Genomic DNA, 27,955 nt, shown 5'->3' with positions numbered 1-27,955 from the left:
GATTGGATAGTATGCAAATTGATTGGATATTATGCAAATTGATTCTTTGTATTGTACTTTAGTACATTCAAATATTTTTTGTTTAGATATAGATAACGACAATAATTTAAATGCTGCTCAAGAGCCAAAAGGAATGAGGCATAAATGGGAAGCATTTGAGGAAGAAGCATTACTATCCGTTCTTGAGGATTTTGTTGCTCAGAGGCAATGATGTGACACAGGTGCTTTCAAACAAGGTACTTTGATTGAATAGCGAAAGCTGTCAATGTTTTATGTCTTAATTCAAATATAAAGGCAACTCCACATACACACAAATAGGATAATATCTAGTCCTAGAAAATATTCCAAGATATTCTTAGATACACTAGGATTTACATAATCACATTTCTAATCTAATAGGATTGCAACACATTTGTTTTTATTCTTATTTTTCTGTATTTTTGTTTGGCCAGTACACGTGGGGCCACCAGAAGGTAGCACCAGTCGATTGGAAAAAGAATCGCAGGTGATGGAGTCGAACTTGAGGGGAAGGGTCCGCTACCACTATATTAATCCACACTAAAATTTCAGATCAGACGCCACCAAGCCAACAACTCTCTCCCTCTTTCTCGCTTCTCTCTTCCGTCGACGATATCTCCGTATTCCCAAACTACTCTTCTTCGCATTCGTCTCTCTGTCTGAACAAGCCCTAGCTTCCGTCATCGCGATGCTGAAGTTTACGCTGGCCACCGCCAGCCAGATTCGCTTTCTCCTCCAGAGCCTCAACGACGCCAACTCCGACTCCATTCTTCGAGAGGTCTCTCAGGTACTGTCCCCTCTGTTTTCCCTTTTGGGTTTGATTCGCCTTGTTTGCGTACTTAGTTCGAAGCCTAATTTTCTGTAATGTTTTGGTGTATTGTGGAATTAAGACGAACTTCATTTGCATTTGTGGAGTTTAAGTTGCATTTCTGGAGTTTAGTAACAAATATCAGGAGAAATGGCGGAAAACATGATTGGAATATGGCTGTGTTGTTTAATTTGGATCACTCGGTGAGCGTAGCCTTTGATATTTTCGAAGGCGAGCCGCCGTAGTGTGGCTCTGTATGATGGTTGAATGCAGTGTGGAAACTGAAGAAACCCATGTGTTGTTTTTTTTCTGTCGTCGTAAATTTGCGCAAAAGTTGATTTACAAACTGATGGGGCAGCTGGTGTCTCTCAAACTGACATGGCATTGCCCCTTATCTGTCACATCGGTTTGTGCCAGTAAATTTATAGTACTACACTTTGCAACCCCGGCAGTAAAGTTTTGTTTAAAAGTATGTTTATTGAGTGGATTTCCGGACCATGACGAGTTGAATTAGAAGCGGGGAAGTTTAAGTAAGGGGAACATGCGAAACGTTGATACCTTTTTTGGTTTTGTGTTGTAAAATATTTGCGGATTGGACTTACATGATAAATTATCGTATTCATTCATTTCTCGACCATGTATTGGGTTGTCGACGACGATTTTAAGGCAATGTCTTCAGCTAACAGCTTTAATATATGAAACCTGAACATTGTTTGGTTTTTTTGGTATAAGATATTTGTTTTTGTGGTTAAGTGAATGGTTGAAGCACACACTAAATTAGTACTTACTAGTTTTTCTTGAGATCTCTTTGCTTTATTTTTGAAGTACAGTATGCAGCAGCTGTAGCTCTTATACATGGCCAATAGAAAGTTAGTGTTTATTTTGAAGCTGGAGGCGAAGGTTAAAAATTTGAGTAAATCTTTTGAAATCTTGAGTTATTAGATTATGATCTATTTCTAGGTCTGAACATTTTTATGTTGCTGATAAACTAGTAGGCTAGAATAACAGTTTTTTGTATGGAGTTTATCAATCATGATTCTCACTGGATCTCTTGCTGATTTTGTATGTGGTTTCATGGCAGTTTATTGAATATGGAATTGAGGGAAGCATTTTGCTGTTACAGGCCTGTCTGGATCATCTCACTAATTACAGAACAGAGTTAAAGAATGCAGCATTGGAGCGGGTTTTTGCCTCAATTTTCAAATCTCTCCTTGATAGACCTAATTTCTGTACGGTGTTTTGTCAGTCCCTAAGAAATACAGAGATTAGTGAAGGAATTCTTGAGAATGTCTCTAATGCATTACACCTGTCTGTATCTGAGAAAACTGGCATTGCTCTTGCGTTGTCAGATTCTGAAAACCTAGACACCAGGATATGTGGTAAAGTCTTGGATAAACTATGGACTGTTTGGCTGATGTATTTTTTCTCTACAAATTTCTGTTGCAGTGCCAGTATCTTTTCATTTGGAGCCTATTTCAACACAGAACTGATTACTTTTTGTTTCCAGGCAAGAACTTCTGTATGGCTCAGATCCAGAAATTGTGTGAAAATCCTATTGTTTTGAATTCATCTGAGCAAATTCAGAACATTGTTATGTTCCTCCAGCGGTCTGAGGGCCTTTCCAAGCATGTCGATTCCTTTATGCAGATGTTATCTTTACTGCAGCTGAAAGATGACAGTTTTTCTGTTTTAACTCCATTGCTTTCGGATGAGCTCCGTGATGCCAATTTTTTGAGGTATAGTTATTTTTCTGATTGTCTTTCTGTTACTTGTGTTTTTCTCTCTTTGTCATGCCAGAATGCATCCTGAACTCAATAGCATTTATCTTCTGTGCAGCAATGTGGATTTGTTGCATGAAAATGGAGAAAATAATTTTGATGCTATTTTATCTGAAATGGAGAAGGAAATCAGCATGAGAGATATAATGAAGGAATTAGGTTATGGATGCACAGTTGATTCATCTCAGTGCAGCGAGATTTTATCTCTTTTCTTACCTCTCACTGAGATTACTATTTCAAAAATCCTTGGCATGATTGCCTCTACTCATGTTGGTCTTGAGGACAATCAGAATACATTTTCAACGTTCTGGTTGGCGCTTGGTAACAGCACTTTATCCGATCTGCCTATGTTGAACACCTGGAATATTGATGTCCTTGTAGATACAATCAAGCAACTTGTAAGTTTACTTATTATATTCTTACACTTTGTAATTTTTCTTTCCTTTTCTTTTTTGAGTTGTGAGTCTTGTGACTTAGTGAAGGAAACTGCAACCCTTTTGTTTTCTAATATAGCATGCTTATTACAGGCTCCCGGCACTAACTGGATACAAGTTATTGAAAATTTGGATCATGAGGGATTCTACATTCCTAATCAGGAGGCTTTCTCTTTTTTCATGTCTGTGTATCAGCATGTGTGTCAGGTATGGTTTGCATTCTTGCATTTTTATAAGATCAGTAATTTGCAAATTGTGATGTTTCTGTCTATCAATCTGTGGTCTCGGGCTTGAGCTGCGCAGGATCCAATCCCCCTCCATGTTATCTGCGGGTCTGTTTGGAAGAATACCGAGGGTCAGTTATCCTTCCTTAAACATGCTATATCAGCACCACCTGAAGTGTTTACCTTTGCCCACTCTGTTAGGCAACTGGTATGAACTAATATTTATCCAGCAATTAACATTTTTCTCTGTTCCCTCATGTTATATTTGTTTGACCTTTATGAATTGTCTATCATCCTTTCAGGCCTATGTTGATGTAGTGCATGGCCATAAGCTTCAACTTGGACATGCAAATCATGCATGGTTGAGTCTTGACCTTTTGGATGTACTGTGTCTACTAGCTGAGAGGGGTCATGCTCTTGCTGTTCGATCAATGCTTGAGTATCCTCTTAAACACTGTCCTGAAGTCCTGCTTCTTGGGATGGCACATACAAATGTACCACTCTGAATTTTTTTTTGTGCTTTGTTGTTTTAAACCACCGATTTCTCCTAGAGCTTTTCTCTTATTACTTTACATTTGAAATTGCAGACTGTGTATAACCTGCTGCAATATGAAGTGTCTTATACTGTTTTCCCCATGATGGTAAAAAATGCAACGGGCAGTGGCATAATTAACCACCTCTGGCATATTAACACCTCATTGGTGCTGCGGGGATTTGTGGATGCTCACAATTGTGATCCAGATAACATAGCTAGAATATTGGATATCTGTCAAGAGCTAAAGGTAAGCTGCTTGCTCACCAGTTGTCTGTTGCACTTGTTTTTGCGTAATTGAGAAGTAATATGGATATGTAGTCTGTGGGTTCCTTTTTTCCTAATTTTAGTGGAATTGCCATTTACTCTGGTATGTCTTATTTGTTTTGTAGATTCTATCATCTGTCCTAGAGATGATCCCTTCCTCTTTTAGTATCAGAATGGCAGCCCTTGCTTCCAGAAAAGAGCTTGTAGACCTTGAGAAGTGGTTGAGCAATAATTTGAATACGCATAAGGATATTTTCTTTGAGGTAATGTAACTCTTCTATAAAGTTTAGAAACAATAATATCAGAATCATGAATATAGCCGCCTTATAATGCAAATTTTCAGGAGTGCATAAAGTTCTTGAAGGAGATTCAATTCGGTGGGTCACAGGATTTCTCCACCAGACCTTTCCAACATTCTGGTGCCGTGTCTAATATTTATGTGGACGCTGCTACTATATTCTTGAAGGTTTTACAGCATGGCATGTGATTATGTTATCTTGGATGTTGCCTCATCATGTATCATGCATAATTTCATTATCTGTATTTAATTTTAGGTTCTTAAAGCTTATATTGGCTTGATTGCCTCTAGCCAACTTACTGAGGAGTTGGAAAGGTTGTCTGTAACAATTATGGATTCTAATCCAAGGCTGCAGAATGGTGACCCTACAGAGTCAACCGATGGATATGCAGATGATATTGAAGCTGAAGCAAACTCTTACTTTCATCAAATGTTTTCTGGTCAGTTGACAATTGATTCAATGGTCCAAATGCTTGCCCGATTCAAGGAATCTTCTATAAAAAGGTATGTCTGTTAAAGCCTTTTCATCTGGTTACTTTAATAATATTTCCAACATGTTCTCTCATCTTTTTAAACGTTTACAGTACTATTATGGTGTCAGTCATAGTCAGGATGTACTTTGAAAAGAATCTAAATATGTATCAGTCAAAGAGTTAGGAATCATGTTTGAGAGGCTGAATTGCTTTCCAATAATTTCATTTTCTTACATGCTATACGGATGTAATATTATGTAAAAAGGTACATGTGAACTCAAACTTTTAACATGATGTAAAAGATTATAAAGGGATTACTTTAGAAGGGGTTGGATTTATTTTGGCACTTGATATTCTCCTGTGTGTCAAGGGAAGGGATATAGACTCCATACTGGAATTTTCTGACACTAGTCTTTATACTATCTTTGAATTGAGATTTAATTAAGAAGCCTGTGCTGCATGAATTGACAGGGAACAGTCAATTTTTGAGTGCATGATTGCAAATCTGTTTGAAGAATATAGATTTTTCCCCAAGTATCCTGAAAGACAGCTCAAAATTGCCGCAGTTCTGTTTGGTGAGTTTTGTTCCAAGTTTTGCTGGCAATGACTTGTAGGTCCAAATCATATATCTAGCTTTGCCTTAGAACTTTTGTTTGTGTGTTGTAAAGAATAATGCAAAACAGAGTTCAGTAAAATAATTTTGGTTGAGACGAAGGATTATTTTTAGGTAGGCACATGCATCAATATGTATATTTTTCTGGTATGTGGATGTATGAGAAGCAGTAAGAATAAACTATTTATATATATTTTATATCTTGTAGTTTTATATTTTGTGGTCTTGATGAGCATTATTTGGCATATTTATAGCATGCACTTTCATCGAAACAAACAAAGAAACAGAGCATGCACTTGTTAATAAATTAACTAGATGTGATTTTGGTTGTTTTATGCATTCTTGTGTATATGTGTGGAGAAAATCATAAGATTTGAGTTTGTTTGTAATTTGATGTTCTTTTCCGCTGTGCATTCCCTTATGTATTATTTATTTATATTTTATAAAATTGTTATGAATATGCTTCTTCTGTAGACCTTTTATTTTATTTTTATTTAATTATGTGTCTTAGTATGCTATTATTTGTTCTGGGGTATGCCTGTTTTGTACTTTACTTCAACTGTCAATGTTTGTAAGCAATTTTTCATAATCATATTTCAGGCTCTGTCATCAAACACCAGCTTGTAACTCATCTGACTCTTGGGATCGCTCTGCGTGGTGTTTTAGATGCATTGCGCAAACCTGCGGATTCAAAAGTTTGTACTTTTTCTCATTGAATACTCATCATGTTTTCCTATTATGATTTGCTGATTGTCTCTGTACTTGCAGATGTTTGTGTTCGGAACTAAGGCCTTGGAGCAGTTTGTGGATCGTCTGATTGAGTGGCCTCAGTATTGCAATCATATTCTTCAAATATCCCATCTGCGGAGTACTCATTCAGAGCTTGTGGCTTTCATTGAACAGGCTCTTGCCAGGATTTCATTAGGCCATTTAGACTCAGATGGAAGTAACGATGCTTCCGCTGCTCATCACCATGGTCCCAGTCAAGGTACCCCAGGAAATGTAGAGGTAGGTGGTGTAGGCGGATTGGTAGAGCTACTCTATTGTTGTCTATTTCTTCTTATATGCTAAATCATTTTTGCAGTTAAATGGCTCTACCATCTTACATACTGGGCAACAACTTTCTTCACCACTCCAGCTTCAACAGAGACATGAAAGTTCTCTTGATGACCATCATAAAGCCGCAAATTCATCAAATGACATAAAGCCATCTTTATCTTCTGCTGTGCATCCTTCGGTTGGTCCTGTTGACGATCCTCCTAGTATTCAGAAGGCATGCTTGTTTTGTTTTTCTAAAAGGGGGGTTGGGACTAGATGCTATCAGCTCAGTATGTCATGAAATTTTGATTCCCTTACATTTTTTTTTTTACTGAAACTTGCAGTCACAAAGTGCACTCAGTGCTCCAGTAATGTTGTCTTCTGCTTCCTCTGGTTTTGTTCGTCCTTCTCGAGGAGTTACTTCCACCAGTAATTTTCAACTTTATCTCCAAGCCATTGATTTTTCATTAAATATTTATTATCTTGATGTATGTGACAATAACTATGCAATATGAATGCAGGGTTTGGCTCTGCTTTGAATATTGAAACATTAGTTGCTGCTGCCGAGAAAAGAGATACTCCCATCGAGGTATTGTGTTCCATGTTATAGGTCTCTAATTCCTGCAATTGTTGATGTCTGTTCTTCATTGTCACCTGCCTGGCGTGGATCATTGCAGTCAGATTCCTATTACTTAAGTGGAACGCAACTACACTTGGTTGAATTGTTTTTTAGCTTCTATAGTAGTATCTGTTTGACAAAGCTTATTACCATACTTGTTTGATATTAGTATATTTGGATAAGTGAACTTCTTACACCAGTATTCATATCAGCTCTTATGGACTGATTGGCCTATGTGGGACTCCAGTGGGATGATATTTTGTTTTCCGTACTGCAATTATCCATTCTTAATATTGTTATTGGTATTCTTTTCTCTCGTTCTCCAGTTTGAATTTTCTTGCTTAATATTAGCTCTCATGAGCATGTGCCGATTGGCCTGTGTGCGTGATGTAAGTGGTATCTCTATTAGGCAATGGATCTGATTTGTGGGTCCAGTGTATCCTTTAACAAGATATTTTCAGCAATCACTGGATAAATCTGTATCTGATTTCTGGTTTAAACAATTGGACTAACTCTTTATTAACAAGGTGCTTTGCTTATTCACCCTTTGTTCCCTTGCATAAGTATTTGTGCTTTGCCCATCTTGACTTCGATGAACATCAAAGATGCTACTCACTGTACTCATATATATCTTTTGTTTATGACTTGACGGGGTATAGAACAGAGAGAGAGGTTTCTTTGTTTTCATTATCTCATATTTATTCTGCATAATCCTCCTATGTTTTTGAGAAGTTCTTAATTTTCTGAAGTTAATGTTATGTTAGAGTTTTGCAGTCTCTGGGTGAAGTATCCAGGCTGTCTATATTATAAGATTCTGAGTTTAATGCTTATGGGTGTTTTTTCTTGCACAGGCTCCAGCATCAGAGATTCAGGACAAGATATCATTTATAATTAATAATATTTCAGTTGCCAATGTTGAAGCTAAGTCAAAGGAGTTTGCTGAAATAATGAAAGAGCAGTACCATCCTTGGTTTGCACAGTATATGGTTATGAAAAGGTAAGACACTTTCTTGTGATATATAAAGATAATTTTAGTTTTTATTTTCCTTTTTTCTTTTTTGTACTTAGATTGTCTCTGCTTTGGTGATTGTCCTAACTTGTGCATCAACCTAACCTCTTTGCAGGGCAAGCATTGAGCCGAATTTTCATGATTTGTACCTGAAATTTCTGGACAAAGTTAATTCTAAGGGGTTGAATAAGGAGATTGTTCAAGCCTCTTACGAGAACTGCAAGGTTCTTTTTTTTTTTGTGTTTTCTTATTGTGTCTTTTCCTTTTGTGGTTGATGCAAGGTTTCTTGTTTTATGTGTGTGCTATTTGCGCATTTGAGTATGGTTATGTGGCAGTATTATTTAATGCCTGCGCATTCTCTCAGGTTCTTCTTGGATCTGAGCTTATAAAATCAAGCTCAGAAGAGCGTTCATTGTTAAAAAATTTAGGCAGTTGGCTTGGGAAGCTTACAATTGGAAGGAATCAAGTCTTAAGGGCTCGGGAAATAGATCCCAAATCTTTGATTATAGAGGTAATAGTTTGATCAGTGTTATTTTCCCTGACCTGTGGCATAAGACTTGTGCTACCTATTAAATGGTTATCATTTGGTTTATGCTAATGGATCCCTCCTTTACCTCCTCTCTGCAGGCGTATGAAAAGGGGTTGATGATTGCAGTTATACCCTTTACTTCAAAGGTATAGTTATGGTTGTTTTGCTTTCTTTTTCTCTGAGCTAAGATGTATGAAGACCTTATGCTTTTGCTGCAGATTCTGGAGCCATGCCAAAGTAGCTTGGCATATCAGCCACCAAATCCTTGGACAATGGGTATTCTTGGATTACTTGCTGAGATATATTCAATGCCAAACTTGAAAATGAACCTGAAGTTTGATATTGAGGTATCGTTTGTTGTTTTTTTGTTTTGCTACTAGACAGCTTGACTTCTGTAGTATTGTTATACCATTTATGTTTATACCTTATTATTTTGGAATTGCAGGTTCTATTCAAGAATCTTGGTGTGGATTTGAAGGAGATAACCCCATGTTCTCTTCTCAAGGACCGGAACAGAGAACTTGAAGGGAATCCTGATTTCTCTAACAAAGATATTGGATCATCCCAACCACAGTTGGTTGCTGATGTGAAATCCGGAATGTTATCTCCACTAAATCAGGTTGAACTACCCGTTGAGGTTGCTCCATCTAATTCTGGAAGCCATACACATCTACTATCTCAGGTTTGTTTCCAGTTGTTGAAGAATTCAAATCTTTTGGGTGATATCAGTTGTGGGACACATTTTCTTATTAGCTTGACATTTTGGTGCATTATCTATTTAGTATGCACCCCCTGTTCATATTTCAACTGGCACCTTAATTGAGGATGAAAAGCTGTTGCCTGATCAGATTCCTGCTCAAGGACTGTTACAAGCTACTCCATCCCAGTCACCATTCTCTGTTAGTCAGATGCAGTTCAACGTTTTGTTTTTGTTTGAGATGTTTGTGTGCGTGTGAGATGTTTTTGTTTGAGATGTTCTAGTTAGTTTTCGTCCCCTGATCCTCTTCTTGGCTGGATCTCTGGTATTTTGCAGGTTCCCACACCAATATCTAATATTGCAACTCACGTGGTTATCAACCCGAAACTCAGTGCTTTGGGATTGCACTTGCATTTTCAGAGGTTCTATGAAACTCCTTTCTTACATATTATGTTAGACAGTTCTTTGGTAGAATCCCTCATTTTTCTTTTCACATATTGCAGGGTGGTTCCGATTGCAATGGACAGAGCTATCAAAGAGATAGTATCTGGTATTGTTCAGCGCAGTGTTTCTATAGCTACTCAGACAACTAAAGAACTTGTCTTAAAGGTAAGTTAACTCCTATTTTGAGGTTTTAATTTTCCTTACTGATAGCCATTGTTTTATCTTTAATGCTGTGTTATATTTAAAATTTTCTCATCTTCGTGTAATATTTCTTGTCCTATATTGCTCTTTGATGACTGCGACTCTTTGCCCCCTTTGCATATTATAGCTTTTATGGCATCCCTTTCATCTAGTCCATCTTGTCATGCGTGCTTACTTGTTTTGATATCCGTGTTGCGGTAGCACTTTTTATATGCTGATTTTTTAGTACCAAGTGTATGTTTCTGTTCTGTAAAGAGTAGTGGGCCTAGTTCAATAACTTTCTTTTGTCTTCATTTGGGGTTGCTATTTTGTTCGCATTGCATTGCTCCTCATGCTTTAGTCTGTATAAATGGGGTTGAGGTCAGTTCAATCAAGAGTTGACATTGATGTTCATTTACCACTCCAATATGTCTCATACACCCATCAGGCTTGAATAGAACATTTAGAGGTGTTTTTGTTTCTTTCACTCAATTTTTTTTTCTTTATTGTTAAGATTAGTGTCACACTTCCTACATCAAAATTTCAATAAACTAACTCTTTGGGAAAACCTTACCTCACCTCTATGTTTCCATGCCATGTGAGGCACCAAGTTGTGAGAAAATTTGTGCTGTAAATGATTTTTATATGTTGGATGTCAAAAATAAGAATTGTAATGTAGATCTTAATCATCTCTCTTACCCTGCTCTATTATCATTCCTTGCATTGTTGCTATGGGTTGTGTTTGGGGTTACATTTCTGGAGTGAGATTCGTGGGAAGGCTTGGTTTGGGTGCATTACTAAAAGTTCTACAGAATAGAAACTAATTCATCTGCATCTCAATTACTTGTGGTGGCAGGATTATGCCATGGAATCCGATGAGACAAGAATATTATATGCAGCTCACTTGATGGTTGCAAGTTTGGCAGGAAGTCTAGCTCATGTAACTTGCAAGGTATTTCCTCTTACAGTAAATTTCTTGGGATTCTTTTGGTAAAATTTAGTGTGTATCCTACCTGTTTTATAGGTTATTTTTACCCATGTTATAAGTTGGGCACATTTGTAACACCTTTTGGCATTCTACGTCATGCATCTTATATTCTTATACAAAGAACAGTTCCTACTTTCCTATTATTTTTCTGACGATGTATTCTTCCCTGCTGTAAACTTCTTTGGTTGGCCCTTACTTTGGTGAATGACCTTTTATGTCCTGGTGTTCATCTTCGGTTTGCATTGTCTTCAAGCAGGAACCCTTGCGTACTTCAATATCAACTCAGCTGCGAAATTCCCTTCAGGGATCAAACATTCCAAATGATCATCTGGAACATGCTGTACAACTTGTTACTAATGACAATCTGGATCTTGGCTGTGCAATCATTGAACAGGCTGCTACTGATAAGGTCTGGTTTGATAAATGAATGCTTTATAAGATAAGTATATATGCTATGGAATTCCGTGTTATTGTTTGTTTAGTGTTGGCTCTGTGTGTGATGATTTATTATGGTGGCAAGATGTCAAACCACTATTCAAATATTTTTCTGTTGCTCAGTATTGGGTTAATTTGTGTTTGAAAGCATTTCACACCACTCTCTGGGTCAATGGAAGGGAGAAATATTTTTAAGAATTATGGAAGTTTTCTTTGGGAATTATTAAAAGTCAATTTAGATAAACATAGTAACTAATAATTTTATACTTAAACAAAATCGTTCATATTTACAGAAAAAACGTGGAAATTGAAATATCCTTTTGTTAACTACTGTCTAATTGTTTGCAGGCGGTACAAACAATTGATGGAGAAATAGCTCAACAACTGTCATTAAGAAGGAAGAGGGAAGGTGCGGGTACAACATTTTTTGATGCTAACATGTACACACAAAGTGGCAGTGTGCCCGAGTCCCTTCGCCCTAAACCTGGTCATTTGTCCATTTCTCAACAACGAGTTTATGAGGTAATTGCGATTTTTGTGAGTATAGTCTGGTGCTTATATGAATGGTTAGTAATTTTATTTCTTCTTACACCCCCTCTATCATGTAGGACTTCGTGCGGCTTCCCTGGCAAAACCAGTCTAGCCAGAATTCACATGTTCTTCCTGCTAGTACTGCAGCTCCTTCTGCAAGTGCTGGTCTAAATGGCACATTTGGTTCAGCCTCGGTTCAACTTAACACAGGCTACTCAGCAGGTCCTGGAAGCAAGTTTGATGCTGTTTCTCGTCCACTGGATGAGGCAGTTGAACCCAATCCAGCTCTGCATCCAAGGTTTCTTTTTATTAGATTTTATATTTTGTTAGTTCTTTGGTTTATATACTTGGAAGTATTAATTGCTTGAATGTTTGTAATTTGGTGTGATATTTCAGTTCATCCTCTATTTGTGTTGGAGCGGGTGATGGTGTTTCCCAGCATAGTTCTGAGAATGATTCTCTCATTGGTTCATTTCTTTCTGCTGCTTCTGCCCCAGAGCTGCAGTCAGTAGAGTCATCTGATTTTATAAAGGTTGAAAGTTTTTACATGATTGTACAATACGTAAGTTGCATTTTTTGTTATTTTCTCATACTTGCATTTTGATTCTAGGAATCTGGAATTTCTTCACAGCCGCTGCCTTCATCTACTGCAACTGAACGTCTGGCATGCAACATCTCAGAACCTTCTCTCAATACGAGGGATGCATTGGATAAATACCAGATTGTTTCACAGAAGGTTGAAAATCGCACCTATGTGGCTCCTTTCTTTCTCATGTGCCTTTTCTTTGAGACCTGAACTTTCTGATGTCTGTCTAGTTCTTATTTATGTAGGGAATGAATTCTTGATATATTCTTTATGGATGTCTTTTTTGGTTCATTTTTATATTTTGAGTGTTAATGAATTAATAAAAATGTATAACTTTTCTTAGCTTGACATATGTTCTGTTTATATTTTCAGCTTGAAGCTTTGGTAACCAACGATGCTAAAGAGTCAGAAATTCAGGTATCGTATACGTTCTTCCTTGTGTTATATACTGCCTCCAAATTGTGAACTTGAAAGATATTCTCAATATGCATCTAATTTGAACTAGATTGGTAGTATTTTCCTTTCTGTACTCGTACATACATTATACATATTTACATGTAAGCATACATTGGCGTACATATTTCACACGAGTTGAGTGTTCTTTGACTTATATGTCTATCCAGGGAGTAATTGGTGAAGTTCCTGAGATTATACTCAGATGTGTTAGTCGAGATGAGGCTGCCTTGGCTGTGGCTCAAAAGGTCAGTGCTACCCTTCATGTGAAGCTTTATTTATTTGTTCAAATAGTTAATCACTGCAGTTAACTTGGATGCTCTTGGAGTTTTCTCTGTTGATGTCAAGAAATTGCTTTAATTAACCCTAGGAAGAAAATTTATCTCTCTGATAACCGATGCTTGTTTTTAATCTTGATACAGGTTTTCAAGGGTTTATACGAGAATGCATCGAACCATACTCACGTCAGTGCTCATATTGCAATGCTGACAGCTATTCGCGAAGTTTGCAAGCTTGTTGTTAAGGAGCTCACCAGTTGGGTATGCGCTATTGTACTTGTGTTCTGAGATCACTATTGTTGACTGGAAAGCCTCTTATCTTCTTTTAAAACTGATCTATTTATTGTTTTATGTTTGGGATCATATTGGGTTACCATATTTTCTTGTTATAATTTGTTTGCCTTGATGATCTTTAAATATTTGGTCACATTTTATCTTTTCTAGTTGAGTGAAACTTTATAAATTTCTGAGTTTTCATTTGTAGGTACTATGAATATATAATTATGTCACCTTCATATTAGTTAGAAACTTACAAAATCGCTATAGATATTGTTCCGAGGCTTCTGGCCTTCACGTTTTCCCATTATAATCTGTTGGTTTGCAACTTCTTGCAGGTTATTTATTCTGATGAAGAGCGGAAGTTTAACAAAGATATTACCGTTGGCCTTATTCACAGTGAATTACTAAATCTTGCAGAGTACAATGTTCAAATGGCAAAACTCATTGATGGGGGCAGAAATAGTAAGTTAAATGGCTGTGTTGTATACTGAATCACTGATTACTAGAGTTGTAACTCACCAATTTCTTAAAATATGCAGAGCTTGCAACTGAGTTTTCAATTTCCCTTCTCCAATCTTTGGTGATTGAAGAATCTAAAGTTATATCAGAACTTCAAAATCTTGTTGACGCATTGGCAAAGGTTTGTGTAAAAAAAAAAATATATTGTTCATGTTTATTTTAAGTACTGTCCGTTTACCTCTTCTGCTGATACACAGCTCGCTGCAAAGCCTGGATTTCCTGAGTCGCTACAGCAGCTGGTTGAAATGGTAAAGTATCCTGCTTCTATAGTGGGTGCTCCGTCTGCTATTAATGTAGGAAAAGAGGACAAGGGCAGAATATCTAAGGATAAAAAGGTCGGTGGAGATTTCTTTATTATCTGTGTATTTTTTCCAGCGCTAATTGATATTTTGCTTTGGTTGTAACAGGCTTCTGTTCACTCTCTGGTGAGCAGGGAAGACTTTAGTAATGTGGAGTCTGTCGAACCAGATCCTCCTGGATTCCGTGAGCAGGTATTAAATAGAAATATTAGTTTATATTCATAAGCCTCACTTTGTTAGATTATTAGTTTATATACACAATTATTTATATTCATAAGCCTCACTTTGTTAGATTATAAGGATATTAAATAGAAATATTAGTTGCAATGTATATTTACAGAAGAATGCCTGTTTTTGCTTTTTTCTTTTATTATTATTTTAATTTTTTTTGTGGGAGTGGGAATGCTGTTCTCCTGTTGCTTTTTTCCTTTTACATAGTCTGTCACATTATTGCTTGATACATATTCTTGGGAGACTGAGCATTTGAAATTGAAAAGAGGGGGAGGATCTGTATTTTAGGTGGATAAATGAATGAGATCTTAGATAATTTGTGAGTACAAATGGAGTTTTATCTGTATATGGAGTGGTACATACAATGTTTCTCTTAAGTGGTTGGACTTCTCTGGATATCTTGTAGGTGTCCATGCTGTTTGCAGAGTGGTACCGGATTTGTGAACTTCCTGGTGCAAACGATGCAGCTTATACCCATGTTATCTTGCAGCTGCATCAAAATGGTCTGCTGAAAGGGGATGATATGACAGACCGGTTTTTCCGTGTCCTCACAGTGAGTTCTCAATTCCTAAATTGGTTTGCTTTCAGAATGATACTTAGTGATATAAAACATATTTTCTTTTACTCCTTTTCAGGAGCTATCTGTTGCACATTGCCTATCTTCTGAGATGACAATTCCAGGGACACTGCAAGCACCTCAACAAGTGCCGAATTTCTCCTTCCTTGCTATTGATATCTATGCTAAACTTGTTTTCTTAATTTTGAAGGTAATTATTCCTTTGTGAATATGTTTTATGCTCTTTATGATTCCTGGACCTAATTTTAACTACGGATTGTCTGTTGGTGCAGGGATCAAATAAACTATTTCTCTTGTCTAAGGTGAGCACAAAGTGATTTTTGGTTTGATTGAATCTTTTTTTCTATTAGTCAATAACTCTTGTGGCTGATTGTTTGACACTTGGCAGATTTTAGCAGTCACAGTGAGATTCATTCAAAAGGATGCAGAGGAGAAAAAAGGATCTTTCAACCCAAGACCGTATTTTAGATTGATTGTTAACTGGCTTCTAGACCTTGGTTCTTTGGATCCTGTGATTGATGGTGCTAACTTTCAGGTCTGGACCTCTGGGGTCTCTTTTGGCTTTGATTTGTCCTTTTTGCCTCTGTTGAATCACTAATGTTGGTTATCTATGTTGCAGATATTGACAGCATTTGCAAATGCATTTCATGCTTTGCAGCCCCTTAAGGTTCCTACATTCAGGTTAGCGTCAGTCATATTCTTTACTGTTTCTTCATTGGTAGGAAATGAAATGTGAGTTGTTATGATAAGGAATTGTAGCTTATATGGTTGAAGTGGTATATATATGTTTTTTGGTTTTGTGATTATGAACTTCTAGGCTGTTACGGATTATGATCAGTGTTTTAAAAAACTCTACCGCGGGGCGCGCCTTGGCGGCCTTGGAGGCGGGGCGGCAGCAATTTCACCTCTGTTTTCTAGGAGTGGACGGAAACTCGCCTAGGCTTCGTCGGAGCGTGCCTAGGCGTGCCTGAGATGTTTGATTGGGCGTTCCCAGTACCCTTCAGCGACCCAAATCTTGCGTGAAATTTGAAGTTTTCTGGAAACCTGGTTCTGTTTCTGGGTTGCAGCAGCGTCTTCATGAAGAAGATGACTGCGTGAAGAAGAATGGTTGTTTTTTTATTTTTTTATTTTTTTTATGAAAACTTGGCCTTAAACGACGCCATTTTGGCCAAGCCTTTTAATGTTTTTAACGACTTGGCGCAAAATGACGTTGTTTTGACCAAGTCTTTTTATTTTTTATTTTTTTATTTTTATATTTTTTTTAATATAGGAACATTTGGTCCCCATATATCAGCAACAAGCAACCCAATCACAGGAGTTCTCCTCCTCCTTCCCCACCCAATACCCAGTGCACGATTCTCTCTATATCACCCAATCCCTCACTTGAAATTCTCAATCCCAATCCTATATTTCTATTTTACTCCAATCTCATACCTCAATTTGTTTCAAAATTCTCCACACCACCAAGTAAGTTTTTTAGTATTCTAATTTTAATTGGTCACTGGTAGTTTGGCTACTTGTTTGATTGTTGAAGTTGATTAATTTGTTTTACAAGTCTTGTATTATATATATAAAATTTTAGGTCTGCCTCACGCCTAGGCGGGGCTATCCATGGAGCGGCTCGCCTACGCCTTCGCCTTTTAATACATTGATTATGATTGGATGGCACTGTTGGAATTTTATTTAATTGGGGATTGGCCGGCAAGTTAATTTTGGACTGTCCCTTGTAACTAGTCCATGGGTGTCTCTTGTTGATCCGTATATAGAAATTGCAAAACTTTGTTATCAACCGTCTTTTCCTCAATTCTGGTTTCATAACTGAAAATAGGGTAAAATTATAAGATTAATATCGACTTTGTTTATTCACATTCTTGTTTGTATAGATAGCTGAGAATATGGTAAAATTGTACTACAATTACCTTATTCTCGTTGTTCTTTCCTCTATTGCTTGTGTAACATTCTTGTTTGTAAACATTTAGTTCAGTCTTGGTGTACACAAGTTAGATACGAGGATTTATGTAATAGACTTTGTGATCTTAATATTCCTTGGAACTGCGTGCATTCCAATTTTGAGATTTTTTTTTTTATCAGCTTTGCATGGCTTGAGTTGGTGAGTCATAGGAGTTTCATGCCAAAAATGCTTGCTGGAAATGGCCAGAAGGGTTGGCCCTATATCCAACGTTTGCTGGTACATTTGTTTCAATTCATGGAGCCATTTTTGAGGAATGCTGAACTTGGAGTCCCGGTCTGCCTCTTTTCTATGTTGGATTTCATTGTTTACAGCTTGCTATCTGACTCATAGGATTTTCTTATATTTTTATCTATGCAGGTTCATTTCCTGTATAAAGGCACACTTAGGGTGCTGCTAGTGCTACTCCATGACTTTCCGGAGTTCCTTTGTGATTATCATTTTACGTTCTGTGATGTAATTCCTCCAAGCTGCATTCAAATGCGAAATATCATCCTCAGTGCGTTTCCCCGTAATATGAGGCTACCAGATCCATCTACTCCCAACTTAAAGGTGGCTGATGATCTTGCATATTTACTTTGTATTTTGTAACATTGTTAGGTTATGAAAACTGATCTGGTGGGGACTGGTCGGTATATATGCAGATTGATTTACTTGCTGAAATCAGTCAGTCTCCACGTATTCTCTCTGAGGTTGATGCAGCTCTAAAAGCGAAGCAGATGAAAGCTGATGTGGATGAGTACCTCAAGGTATGCGGACTTTTTGGCAGTAATCTTATACTATTTCATTCTTCATCTGCTAATTTGGTTTGACATTCTTGTGTGGACATTCTTGATTTGCCTTCTGGTGCCGCCTTTCTATTCTCTATTGTTGATCTTTAATATTTAAAGAAATGTAAAATGAGTATGAAAGTGGAGGAAAAGTGAACATTAAACATGACCTAATAGCCATGTTGATTTTTTGAATCCAGATCTAAATGCCCACTTAACCAACCTGTCTGTCACACCCCAGACTCAGAGTTGGTGGAAAAATAACCCTGCGCTGGGTGCATGAGCTAAAAATTAAATAATGAATAAAAAAATAGAAACTGGGTGAAAAATAAATTCCTCTCATAAAAGAATCAAGAATCTTTACAGAGCCAAAATAAATAAACAAATTCTAGCCTTACATATAGTACAATCTCATCCCGCCTATCTTTTTCACTATCTAGTTCGTAAACCTGCACAACAATAGAGCAGTGAGCTTTAACAGCTTAGTAGGAACAAATTGACAATGCTAAATTAAGTATCATGGAATAATCTAATCAAACATGATAAATTATCTATAGCAATGCATGAATGCTCCCATTTTGTACTTTTACCACTTGATCATCCCAAATTTTCCCTTTTGTTAGTCTTCTGCCTAAACTCTTCGTCGTCAGTTTTCTAGATTACACAGTGGGTTCCCTTCGTGGTTTTCCTGTTAAAATATTTTATCATGCTTAAACATTGTTTCAAAATACTTTGCAGACAAGGCAACAGGGTTCTTCATTTCTGACTGAACTGAAGCAAAAGTTGCTCCTTTTACCAAGCGAAGCTGCCTCAGCTGGTACCCGTTACAATGTACCCCTGATCAACTCCCTTGTGCTTTATGTTGGGATGCAGGTACTTTTTCTTATGCTGGATTTTGCTGCGAGATCCAACTGTTCTAATGTTTTTTTGTTTATCATCAGTACTAGTTACGTGGTATTGAAGCTTACATGTAATCCATTGCTTTCGACAAGGTGTTCACTCCTAAAAAATTCACTAATTGTTTGCAAGATTTCTTGATTTCCACATTCTAGTTAATTATGACCGTTGTGCTTCACAAAGTGGGAATAAGGATGAAGTGGGGACTTATCCGAAATCTGAAGACCTTCATGACTATATCTGTAATAAGAGATGGTCTTGACTTGAGTAGAACGGACAGTTGGGTGCTTATATTTTGGGTTTCATTTTACAGGCTATCCAGCAGCTTCAGGCTAGAACGCCTCAAGCCCAATCTACCCAAACTGTTCCATTGGCTGTCTATTTGGTGGGTGCTGCTTTGGATATTTTTCAGACTCTGATAGTGGACCTAGATACTGAAGGGCGCTACCTTTTCCTAAATGCGATTGCGAACCAACTGCGTTATCCAAACACCCATACCCATTACTTTTCCTTCATTGTTCTGTACTTGTTTGCCGATTCAAACCAGGTGAGACAACGTAGATGCTTCACATTTGCTCTATGATAGTCGTCTATTCTTTTTGTTGATGGGAGAATTTATTTATTCTAACGCATGTTTTGGGAACATCGATTAAGATTGAGCTGCATCTTCTAACTGTCGACGTTTTTTACTTCAGCATGAAATTATCCAGGAGCAAATCACAAGGGTATTGTTGGAACGTCTGATTGTTAACCGACCTCATCCATGGGGTCTTCTGATTACCTTCATTGAGCTTATCAAGGTAACTTCCTGTACTTCCAAAACGATAAATCAAAAGAAAGTCAGTTTGGCAGTCTGCAAATTTATTCTAAATCGCTATTTAATTATTTTTCAGAATCCGAGATACCAGTTCTGGAACCGAGCATTCATCAGATGTGCACCGGAGATTGAAAAACTTTTCGAATCTGTCTCAAGGTCTTGCGGCGGTCCAAAACCTGTGGACGAAAGTATGGTCTCAGGTTGGGTATCAGAGAGTGCTCACTAATTATTTTCATGGCCGAAAGACAGGATTTGTATTTTTTGCGACTGTAATGAGCAGCAAGTTGCATCTCCATGTTTTAGGTGTTCAATCCCCATGCGATTGTATTTGCTTATTTTGTATTTTGTATTTTGTATTTTAGTAGTGTTGTAATAAAATGTTTACCTGAATTGTAAATTGATTCCCCTCTATTAATTGGCAGCCATAGATCAGCAAAATTTCAGATTGATCAATTGGCCAGCCATAGATCAGCAAAATTTCAGATTGAATGTTTCCAACATATGAGATCTCGTGATCATTTGTACAAACTAAATGTGGATCAACTTTTGGGTGTTCGGGGTTTAGGAGTATTGGATCCAAGGTTGACAGTTCGGATGCGTTTAAGCAGGTTGGCCATGTAGGATTCTAGGGTTTGTCAGCGATGGTGTAGAGGGTTCCAAGTTGGTTTCGGTTTCTGAAGCTTGTGGACGAGGCAAACTCATTGTTAGAAGACATGGGAGATATCTTTAGAGTGGTCTCCTATTGTATTGTTGTCGTGTGAGGTGCCCTTTTTACCCTTTTCGGCAGTTTTATTCCACTTGGTTTTCTTCAGGAATGTTTTTTATTTAGGCCCACATCATTACCACACAACGCTCTGCCTGCAGCCTCTATTTTTTATTTTTATTGTTTTTGTATATAGTTAGGATTGTTGATTCTTGGCATCTTTATTATATTTGCCCCTTGATGGTAATCAGGCAACGTGTCTTTTTACACATGTTGCTTGAGTAACTAATATTTGTGTACAAATAACTGCCATCCTTTGTACTATTTTTTGCTGACTAATAAAGCAGTCTAATAATTTTTTTTTTAAGAGTTTAAAAATACCAATAAAAAATCTAATGGTATCAAATTAGGAATATCAGTAAGTCCATGAAAATTTAGTGGTATCTATTGGAACCAAATTTGCGCACAATAGCAAATGGTGGAGATGCACAAATCTAAGTAACTTGTAAAACAGCAAACTACCGTGAGCAAGTCTCTGGCAAGAGGGGGAGGGGCAGGTGGAGGTGTGCCGACATAAGGGTTTAGGTTTAGGTTTTTGAATCTTGGCTCTGTTCGGTTTCTTTGTTCTACGGTTTTATACCCACCCCTACTTGCTAGTGATGGTCGGTTGGGAAAGTGAAAATATTGTTGAATACAGCCCTGTACTTATTACACTCCATATTTGCTTTTTTAATTAAAATGTATCTTAATGCACCCCACATACTTTCCCATAATACTCTCACACCCACACTCTTAACATAAACTTTAAGGTAAATTACATAAAACTATCTCAACTATAGGTTGAACCACACTATCATACTCATCTTTTAAAAATGACAATGTCATACCTCATCTTTAGAATTTGTTGCAATATTATACCTCCGTGAATTTCTCAATTAAATGCTGACTTGGCTTGATGCGAGACACGTCAGAAATTTTTTTTTTTTTGGTAATTTGAATTTCAAATTTCCTGCCAAAAAGTGAGAAAAATGTGATCTAACATTTTAATCACAAATTATCATCCTTGACCCCAAATTTGAAAAATCTCACCCAAAAATAATGATATAACCACAACAAAACTAGTGTATTCAAACACAAATTACTCATCATTTCCGAAGAAAAATATGAAATGGACCTGCTTAATTATCCAGAAATTCATAAACCTGTTAAAAAAACTAACTCCAACTAACATTACAAAACCTACTGAATTCATAAAAACCTGCTACATCATCAATTTAATTCACAAAATACCTATTGGATGCATAAAACCTGTTCTAACATTACAATTCCTTTACAAAAAATAACCATATGTGCAAAAAATTAGTGGTTGGATAGCTTGGTATTTTTGTGCTTGGTGCCTTTGGATGATTTAGTTATTGGTTTGCTTGGTCTTTCTCTGTTTGGTGCTGTTAGATGATTCAACTACTGGTTGTGATGCCTAAATCCAAAGTTCATTAAAACTATAAGAGACAAAGCAAGGTTTTTAACTAAATCCAAATGTTTTACAACTAAGAAAATGGTTAGTTTTTACCTTTGTTTTCCTTGTCCTCTTTCTAGGTGCAGCTTTAGCTAGATTTGTTGATGGTGACTGTCCTTGAGCAGATATGGATGCCTGCAAAGCAATTTAAAGGATTAAGAGTCTGATTTGATATTAAAGGATTTAAAAAACCACATAAAATAGAAAATATTACTTGTTTGTCCCTTGGAGGAAGATATCTATGATGGGTTCTTGCATTATATGACCTTCCTTTTTGCATATGGTACATTTCAAACTGCCTTGCCATTTCCTTCCTAGCTTAAGTGGCCGAGGATGACCTTGAGGATTATTGGTTGGGTTTGTGGGAGTTTGTTCACCCTCATTGTCCCTCTCAGCAACTTCCTTGTTTCTCCTCTTCCTCGGCCTTCCAAGTTACCTTGTATATGTTGGAGGCAATATTTGTGGGTTTTCAGTTTCCCCTCACAAAGACATCTCATTCATCAGCATTACTGAATGAGAATACACCTCCAAGTACCGTGCCTTTGAATAATAAGCATTGACATAGTCCTCCAATTTTTCTCTCTTGAAATTAATGGCAGCTATTGCATGGTTGCATGGGATTATTGTCAAGCCATACTTTCTGCAAGAACAGGTTTTCTCAACCAAGTCAAACACATATTGCTCCCCCCCCTCCAGCATCAACTTGAACTTTAGTGTCCCCTGACCATTGTGCAATGCACCTGCCACTTTAAATTTTGGCTTCCTGCAACTTCTTCTTGATTTTAGGACAGAGATCTTCAACTTTGTGAAGGAAATTATTTGTCCTAGTTAAGAACATGTGAGAACATTTGAGTGTATAAGCAAACTAATAACACTTTAAAGTAGGCAAGCATTCAAAAATAATTCTAAAACCCATGACTTTCAAAGCTTAGTGAATGGTGAACCACAAGACTCTTTAAAAACATCCTTGTTTACACAAGGGATTCATCCAAGTGGAGGGCCTTCAAGTCACCTCCTAGCTCCTTAAGTCACCTCCTAGCTCCTTAGATCTTCCTTGTGATTTTCTTCCCCTTTGATACTCCTTTGCTCCTTGAGGATGTGAGGAAAGGAACTCCAAAAATACCAAAAGTTTGGTACCTTTAAGTCTCCACACCAAGGTTGATGGTGTGAAGATGAAATGGATTACCTAGAGGAAGTTGGATGCTAGTGAACTCCCCTAGGAAGGCCGGTATCTATAGAGAAAAAGGAGAAAAAGTTTCTCTTCTTTGCCTCAAGAAAACTCTAGTGAGAGAATGGCTATAAAGATGCCTTTATACCACCTCACATATGAGTGGCAAACTTGCAATTAACCCAAGTTTGCTACCACTCACCCTATGGCCGGTTTTGACTTTGTATTTGGGTTAATTTCCATTTAGTTTTTGTTGTCACACAACTTAAATTCAATGGGCCTTGTGGACCAAAACCCTTTTGGGCCTCGAGACCCCAAACTAACTTGAAAGCCCAATACAAACCTTTCATATAATTAATTAACTAATTCATTAATCTTTATTGCTTATCCATCTCATTTATATTTCTTTACTTTCATCATTACTCAGTGTACGATCCATTAGGTTCCAATTAGCGAGGCAGTGGACGATTGTTACTCTTAATGATCGATTGTGAATTGAAACTACATTTCAATTCTCTCTTTGATGAAGATTAGTGTTTGCTAATCTTCAGGGCTTCCACAAACCATGAGTGACACCGAACAGTATGTCATGGCTACCCTAGCTAAGTAGAAGTGGTTGGAGAACCTATGTTACAATTGTAATGCAATACGGTCCTTCTCTAATACAATACTCTTAATCACATTGTTTGAGTGATAGTTTGTTTCATGTTTACTGTCCAATGTGATACTTTTCTATATGATTCAATTGAATATGATTTGGAACCAACTTCCTAAGTCATATTCGTATGCTTTGGCCAAAGACTCCTGAATCATATCTCAAAGTATTCTCTCTCCATGTTAGAGATCCATTGTTGTGCATTCATATGCCTACATGACTAGATAGCTTAACCCTAACATTGTCGTGGACACTCTTGATGGAATGCCTTTGACATGATCAAAGATCAAGGACCTAACCATTAGACATCTATGATGCCTCAGGTCAAAGGACTACTTTGCATATTGCAACTTACGAGTTCTTACATGACATGTATGTTCGAACTTTCTTTTGATCGTAGTTTAGTGTACTCGATTACCATTTTGAGCACCTATGTGTTTGTCTCAGTGTCCAACACTAAATGACTTAAGACTAGTCATACTCACGCTTAATTTAACATAACACATACTAACCTTAGCGGATTGTCAATGCCCAATTGGCAATCCTATGGCTAGGAACGTTCTAGGAATGAACATAAGAGAAATGTCTCGTTAATCTAACTTACTTAGATCACTTCTCTTTTAGATTAAATACATTCCTTAGATTCCCTGATTGCTTAAACATATAATACAATAAATAGTGATTAACAATAAGCTTTGCCCTTCATGAAACATATAATAGTTTAACACAATAAGTATTCCAAGAGCTATTACATCCAATGAGTGGCTTTGTCGGCATACTTCCAACACTTTGTTCACCATTATATCCCTTGTCATCTGAATTCTCTTCATCAACAGTGTGTGAATAAGGAGTAGTATGGTGACAATAGGTTTTTGTCTTGGCATAAGTATGACAGCATTGAAACTTTCACAGAGATTGTTTAGCAACATGTCACACTTGGGAAAGGTTTGAAAATGGGACTTGCTCCAATTATGTGCAGGCTTTTTCACCAACCAATTGTATGCCTTTTCATCCATCTTCTTCATATCCTCTATTGCTTTTTTGAAGTGGGGAACTGTTGTTGTTCTGGCTATTGACCATAGAGCATCCTTCAAAGTTTTTCCCTTGAACAGATTTTTGAAGTTGGTATACAAATGTCTCACACAAAATCTATGGTGGGAATCAGGGAAGACTTTTGGAAAGGCCGGAATCAACCCCTTTTGCTTATCATTGATATTTATCCCTGTTGATTGACAATACCAACATCAATGCCCAGTAACTCTAAGAACCAAATCCAACTGGACTTATTCTCCATTTCTACCACTGCGTACGTTATAACCCATGTTTTATCATTTGGGTCAATGCCAACAACACAAAGTAGCTGACCTCCATGTACACCCTTTAAATGGCACCCATCCAATCCTATCAATGGTATGCACCCTAACTTAAGACCTCTTTGCATGCCCCTAAGCACAGATATATCCTTTGGAACCTCTACCTGTCTAACTTCACCCTCACTGTGCTTTCAGGGTTAGTCTTCCTTACTTCCTTAGCAAAATCCCACAACTTTGTGTATTTCTTTGCATGTTTTCTCTCAATGATATTTAAAGCTCTATCTATAGCCCTATAAGCCTTCATCCTTGTACAACCGTGACTCCACTCTGATTCGACAATTTCTAAAAAGGAATCCACAGGCCATGTTCCCACGGGTGTGGTGATCAAGTATGGTCTTGACTTGTATGCTGTTTGAACCATGCATTTTTCCAACACAACACTTCCAAGGGCAGCCTTTTGCACACTTTGTTGTGACTTTCAACTTCCCATTCCTAGGAAAATGGATTTCCCCATATCCATTCACTAGTGAGTACATGATGACATCTCACTTGAATTGCACATGATCTTTGAAAACAAGCCCTAGTGTAAGAGTGGGATTCTTCATGTCTATTTTCTCATTGAACTCTGGAAAGTGCTCATGTTTTTTGCCTCCATCATCTTCAAAGTGTACACTCTCTAGGGCATCAGAGTTATAGTCTGGATCATCAACCACATTTTGATCCACAATTGCATTATCAACTTCTTCTTCCGTTTTGCTCTTCTTCTCTTTCCCAGCTTTGCTCATATTGCCTTGTACTTTTTTGCTCAGAATCCTTTTCATCTGTTTGGTTAGAGTTCTTATCTTTTCTGTGCTTAGATTCCCTTTCATTTTCTTCCATAATACCATCAAACTTGGAAAACATTGGGTTATCAGCACTCCTATATTCACTCTCTTCAAACTCACTATCATCTTCTTTAGCAGCTTCTTCATTCTCTTCATCAACATTCCCTTCAAAACTAATAGGTACATCAAAGAAGACTTCAGCATCCCCCTTTCCTACATCCCCCTCTCCTATCTCAGTATCCTCTTCTCTTACCTCAGCCACAGATTTCCCCTTGTTCTCCTCTGGCCCTTCACCATTTTTCTTTTTCTGACCATTCCCAAAATTAGTATTTCTCTCTCCTACCTCAGTCACATATGTTTGCACTAGCTAGCAAACATCAATTTCTGGCCCTTCAGTAGCTAGCAAGCCCCTATATCTTCTTGGTTTAAGTGGTGTTGGCCCAACATCCCCCTCTGAACTCTTACCTCATCAGTTACCAATTTACTTGGACCATTGACTTCCATGGACTTCAGAAACTGTTGCTCTTGGGTTACGACTTCTTCTGTAGTCAATTCTTCAATGTACATCTCAATCACTCTATCTTTTGGAACAAAATTGCACATCGTTTGAACTTCGGAATCATTTTGAATTGGCTTCAAACCATTGCAAAGGTCCATGTTGGGAATCTTGTAATAGTAGTTTATGAACCGCTCACTGTATCTAATTGCCTCCACCATATCATCTATTATCGGCAGTGACATGAGGTCTTTATGACAATTATCTATATATGTCACTTTTTCCCCAGCGTAGAGGTGGTAACTTATCTCCCCACCATAATTCAATTCAATAGAGAATAGTTCTGGATATAATGAAATTTACAAAAACAAACCCTAATTAAAAGCCAACAACAAACAAAAGCAATTTCATTTTAACCTAATCAGAACCCAACAAAAACCAAAGCACATGACTAAGAAAAGCCAAAATCGACACACTATATATGCAAACAGCCAAAGCACAATAACCATTTCTCAACAAGAATAAACAAAGCAACAAACCACCTTATCTTGACAAGAATAAACAAAGCAACAAAGCAACGAACCACCTTATATCGACAAGAATAAACAAAGCAACAAACCCATTATCCAACAACTCAGTAACCATTTCGAATTAAGAAAGCATAAAACCACCTTTTCAAACAAGAATAAATAAAGCTACAAACCTATTATCCGACACCTTAGTAACTATTTCGAATTAACAAAGTATAAATCCACCTTTTCAAACAAGAACAAACAAAGTTACAAACCATTTATCTAATACCTTTGGAACCATTTCGAATTCACAAAGCATAAATCCTCAATTTCAAACAAGAATAAACAAAACCCACATTCAACCCATTCCAATAAGTAAGTTTAGCATGCATTTGGAATCATCAAAAGCACAAAAAAAAAAAAAAAAAAAAAGAAAAAGAAAAAAATCTTACAATAGGTAGGTGTCATTTTGTCAGGATCCTCGCTCACGTACTACCCCTTGTCGAATCCTTCAATTTTTCTTTGAAGCCAATGGAACCCAGATGAAACCCCCTTCCAACATCAACGAAGTGAGGGATGCGAGCTGACAAGATGATTTGGGGTTTTTGTTGAATTTCTAATCTAACTGTTCGAGATTTGAAGTCGCTAGTATGAGAACTATGGTTAGGGTTCTTGTTTCTCTGGAAATGGGAATCGAATTTGATCGATAGAGTTTGGGTGTACTAGGGGGGAGGGGAAATGAATTTGAATGGCACATTTACAACATACTTTTACTTTTTTAATTTTTTTAATTTTAATTTAAATATATATTTTTTTAATTTTAATGGAATATCCACGTGTCATTTAGTGAGAAAGCAACGTGTATTGAAAATCTCAGCTGGATGCCATTTGGCGGGAAAACTTTAGGTATGGTGCCATGTCGAATCCATCTGGGCGAGGAACGGCCAGGAGGATCGTCACCGAATCCTCTTTGTGAGGATCCTGGGGAACCTCCAATAACATCCGTTTATCGTTCATCGCACATCGTGTGGTCAGAAATCATTGTAATTTTTTATATTTAAAATTGAATATAAACAGTACTTGACAAAAACTGGCCACACGATGTACGATGAACGGATGTGATTGGAGGATCCTTGGGATCCTCACAAAAAGGCTCCGACAAGGATCCTTACTCGAGG

The 27,955-nt window shown here is 37.3% G+C and overlaps 1 protein-coding gene across 4 annotated transcripts; it reads left to right on the top strand.

The window, feature by feature from the left end:
- Positions 1–538: 538 nt before the first annotated feature.
- Positions 539–21,056, top strand: LOC137746504 (uncharacterized). Of its 4 annotated transcripts, none has more exons than XM_068486527.1 (51): positions 539–805; positions 1,950–2,205; positions 2,334–2,562; positions 2,663–3,002; positions 3,132–3,245; positions 3,342–3,470; positions 3,565–3,756; positions 3,850–4,044; positions 4,187–4,324; positions 4,405–4,527; positions 4,616–4,863; positions 5,304–5,407; positions 6,046–6,140; positions 6,214–6,453; positions 6,530–6,718; positions 6,828–6,912; positions 7,005–7,072; positions 7,954–8,099; positions 8,227–8,335; positions 8,476–8,622; positions 8,739–8,786; positions 8,859–8,987; positions 9,086–9,322; positions 9,423–9,539; positions 9,674–9,759; positions 9,841–9,946; positions 10,818–10,913; positions 11,206–11,358; positions 11,733–11,906; positions 11,993–12,213; positions 12,312–12,447; positions 12,526–12,651; positions 12,874–12,918; positions 13,125–13,202; positions 13,377–13,493; positions 13,847–13,973; positions 14,051–14,151; positions 14,228–14,365; positions 14,438–14,521; positions 14,967–15,113; positions 15,196–15,327; positions 15,410–15,439; positions 15,526–15,672; positions 15,757–15,818; positions 17,229–17,382; positions 17,467–17,658; positions 17,751–17,855; positions 18,615–18,749; positions 19,087–19,320; positions 19,469–19,573; positions 19,667–21,056. In XM_068486527.1, exons 1-51 carry the CDS (start codon positions 707–709, stop codon positions 19,814–19,816), a joined length of 7,158 nt encoding a protein of 2,385 aa, XP_068342628.1. In that variant the 5' UTR covers positions 539–706; the 3' UTR covers positions 19,817–21,056. The 4 variants fall into 4 exon arrangements, with proteins under 4 accessions (XP_068342628.1, XP_068342627.1, XP_068342626.1 ...); XM_068486526.1 differs by having other exon boundaries at positions 1,908–2,205; positions 6,530–6,682; positions 19,667–21,055; XM_068486525.1 differs by having other exon boundaries at positions 1,908–2,205; positions 19,667–21,054.
- The last annotated feature ends 6,899 nt before the right edge of the window (positions 21,057–27,955 follow it).

The sequence above is a fragment of the Pyrus communis genome, chromosome 10, assembly GCF_963583255.1.
Source record: "Pyrus communis chromosome 10, drPyrComm1.1, whole genome shotgun sequence".
Lineage (NCBI taxonomy): Eukaryota > Viridiplantae > Streptophyta > Magnoliopsida > Rosales > Rosaceae > Pyrus > Pyrus communis.
Note: the sequence above shows the minus strand (reverse complement) of the source record. Positions and strands in the feature narration are given on the sequence as shown.

What these genes read in the sequence shown, in the direction of transcription:
- LOC137746504 (XM_068486525.1), top strand. Translation starts at nt 707, where the DNA reads ATGCTGAAGTTTACGCTGGCCACCGCCAGCCAGATTCGCTTTCTCCTC. An exon ending in TTCTTCGAGAGGTCTCTCAG is followed by an intron (nt 806 to 1,907) that starts GTACTGTCCCCT and finishes GTTTCATGGCAG; the next exon opens with TTTATTGAATATGGAATTGA. An exon ending in CCTTCATTGAGCTTATCAAG is followed by an intron (nt 19,574 to 19,666) that starts GTAACTTCCTGT and finishes ATTATTTTTCAG; the next exon opens with AATCCGAGATACCAGTTCTG.